Source organism: Pygoscelis adeliae, unplaced genomic scaffold, assembly GCF_000699105.1.
Source record: "Pygoscelis adeliae isolate BGI_AS28 unplaced genomic scaffold, ASM69910v1 Scaffold9, whole genome shotgun sequence".
NCBI classification, from domain to species: domain Eukaryota; kingdom Metazoa; phylum Chordata; class Aves; order Sphenisciformes; family Spheniscidae; genus Pygoscelis; species Pygoscelis adeliae.
In genome coordinates, this window is record NW_008825557.1 from 2,713,240 (window position 1) to 2,716,488 (window position 3,249).

Below are 3,249 nucleotides of genomic sequence, written 5' to 3' on the forward strand. Positions count from 1 at the left end.
ACAGGTTTGTTTCTATTTTTTGTTTTGCATTTTTCTTTTTTCTAAAAAGAGCTCTCATGATAAGAAGAAGCATCAATGGGGACATTTCATTGTGCTCATATAGTAAGTCAGGATGGTCACAGAAGATTCCACCACGCGTCAGTTCAGACAAGGAGTGAGAAACTCCTTTTGGTTCACACGCTACGACACCGAAACCCACAAAGTGTTTTGTTTCTCCTGAACCTCTTGGTCTGCGGCCACTGGCGCACGCGTCAAGGGGCGTTGTCTTTGTCAGCTCTCTCATTCCTCGCGACTCATTTCTCACTGCTCGAGCTCAGCTTGCAAGTGGTCTTTATGCTAATTTATAAATAATTCCTTATTTTATAAAGCAGATACTCTGACAATGTTTCCTCCCGAATACTCGGGAGACTCTGGCCTATCATCTCCTTCGGGTGTGGTGACTGGAGGTGTCGGGATGCTAATTATTGCTGTAGTGACGTAAGGCTGCTCACAGTTTAGTTTAACGCACTCTTCCACTTTGGCATTTAAGCTGGAACGGCTGGAGGAAGAAACAAAAATCCATGAAGAAAGAAAGTCCACGTTACTGCAAACCTCTTGTGTGCCCGATTCCACTCCCTCAGCCGGCCGTCTCCATCCTGCCCCGTTAGAGAGCTCAGAGGTGCAAAGCGGCACCACTCCACCACCCTGCACCCTGGCAGGGGGTGGTGCATGGCCACCCCGGGGGACGGGCCCCCTTTCTCCCTTCCTTCCCACCGTTTCAGCACTTCTAAAAGTTTCTGGGCTCATCACCTAAGTGTTTCTGAGCGGGGGAAGCATTTGAGCCGCTCCCTGGGGAGCAAACTTTGCATAGCCAAATGACTTGCTATGCAGGCAAGTGGAAACTAAGGGGTAGCCCCAATCTCCTATCAATTCCTCCATGCCATGCTTAGTTAAGAACATTTTGTATATTATGTATCTTCAAGAGTAAGTCACAGTGATATATGCACTAATAAAGGTTAACATGTTCATGGAGTTGCTGCACTACCTCAGCATCATAAGAAACTTTTAAAACTCAGACTGTTTTGAGGTGTCTGACATTTTGTGCTTGTGTTTTTAGCTTGTTTTTTTTAGCACAAAGCTGGTGCTTTGTGTTTTTACATGCTCTGTGACTGGAAGTATGGTGCAGGAAAGTCCTCTAGCAGAGAAAAGGATGGATCCAGGCAGAATATTTCCTGAAAAGCTAAGAGAGATTGGAGCTTTGTGCTGGCTGGGAGGTCTCATTGCACAACAGCAGAAAAACTTCAGTAGCTACAAGCTGCTGGATTGTTCATGGAAGTGAAATCCAAACCTAGTAAGTATACAAAGCAAGCTACTCAAAATGTAACTTAGCAAGACAATCTCTATAGCAACTAGTGCTGAAAAAGCTTCTTTTTTAAATGGCAGCATGTTTAAGTTCAGTAGAAAACACTTCTGAGTCTCCTGAGACCTTTGCTGTGTTTTCAGAGGTGGTGTTTGGATATACCTGAAAGCCAAATGGTTTACTTGTGAGAGGTCAGAGATGTTCAGTAAATTACAGACTCTTAAACTGCACTTTCTCACTTCTGTAATAACTCCTCAAACTAGCAAATACATGTTTCTTATCCATTTCATTTATTTAGAAGAGTCTTTCTTTTGACCATTACACTTAGGACTCTGGGATTCAGTTTTATTTCTCTGCTCTGTGGAAATGCGAGGAAGTCCCATTCGTCCTATGTTTCTGAACCAAACCAGTAGAAACAGCAGGGACAGACCGTTCTTTCTCTTCCCACTTGCTTGTGTCGTCTATCTGAATTGCACATTTTTCTATGCTAAATTTTTCTTGTTATGTGTTTGTCCATGGCATATAATATTTGGTGCTCTATTTAATTTGGGGTGCCTGGATGCTGTTCGCTGCAAATAGTACACAGTAGTTTGTGGGGAGGGCATGAGAGGGCAGAAATGGATGTAGAGAGACTATTCTGTTATCTTGGATTAAGCTTGGAGCAAACTACGTGCAGGACGTTTCAGTACTAGTGTCCATTTTTGGATGACTATTTGGCTTTCATCTTTAGCCTCACAGCCTACCTGCAGAGGCCACAACACCTCTACATCTCTCCTCTAACGAAGAAAGGGGCTTCAGCTCTCAGTGTGCTGATGCATGTGAAGTACCTGTTAGACAGAGGCGTCCTCTCCACACATCTGATCTGGATGGTGCTGAGCTCTTGTACGCTGCCTGGACGGCTGCCAGTGATGGTGGTGTTTGGGATGCGGTAAGTCTTTTTGTGTCTTCGTGAGCAGCAAGTGCTGGTAACACCTTGTTGAGACGAGAGAGAAGGGCTGTGGCTGGGGGGTCTATTGACTGTGGAAACCTCCATACAGCTCTCTTCATAGACTTGCTCATCCACAAACTCATGATTCTAGCCCAGAGGAATCCAACAAAGGGACAAAGCACACACAGAAAGATAATTAAAGTGAACATATTAATCACGATTGTTTAAAAGCTTAAATTGACACAACTGAATAAACTGGGAAAGTCAGACAGCTTATTCTTGATTATGGTGTTTAGCCCATATTAGCCTGGGCTGAATACCAACGCAAATGTAAACGCTGGAACAAAACACTCAGAGCTCTAAATAAGAAAAAGTTAATCCAAATTATCCAAATTATTTTGTAAAATAGCACGATTGTAATGTAGTTTGCATTATAAATATCTGTATAATCTATGAAGTGCCACAGAATAGGGGATTATGTTTATTAATAAAAATGCAAGTGGTGCTTATGTAAATGCTCTAAATGTCATTTGGAAATAAATAAGATTCATTGTATTGAACTATAATAAAACAAAAATCATAAATATTTTCCAGATGAGTTTATAAAGCTTCCTGTTGAATTACATGTTAGAAATCAGGTTCTGAAACAGTGTGTTTCGAGGTATGCATCTCTGTAAAAGAAAAAGATGCAATTAAATAGAAGTTTTGATTAGAGGAGACGAGACAGATATTTAAAAGCATCCAAAAAGTTCCTAATTACCGTAGATGGATGTATTGAAAGCAGTTTAGAAGACCGAGCATTTAGTTAGATGAAGTAGTCTTTATTCATGCAATCTATGCTTAATCCAAGTATAGCCAGTAGTCTTACAGATTTGTCATAGAGCTGAATCCAAATTCAAGCAAACGGCTGGTTTGCGTTGACTCAGTAGGTGATTAAGGAGCGTTTCACACATAGCTGTCATTTCCACATTATCTTCATGTG

At 41.7% G+C, this 3,249-nt stretch overlaps 1 protein-coding gene across 1 annotated transcript in view; it reads right to left on the bottom strand.

Moving 5' to 3' along the window:
• Positions 1-7: 7 nt before the first annotated feature.
• The window catches only part of KCND2 (potassium voltage-gated channel, Shal-related subfamily, member 2), a 294,641-nt gene continuing 291,399 nt past the window's right edge, over positions 8-3,249 (bottom strand). Inside the window, exons 5-6 of the mRNA XM_009332280.1 lie at positions 2,167-2,414; positions 8-538 (exon numbers count right to left, since the gene is read on the bottom strand). Coding sequence (XP_009330555.1) covers positions 361-538; positions 2,167-2,414 — 426 coding nt within the window. The 3' untranslated portion in view covers positions 8-360. The remainder of the gene's footprint in view (positions 539-2,166; positions 2,415-3,249) is intronic.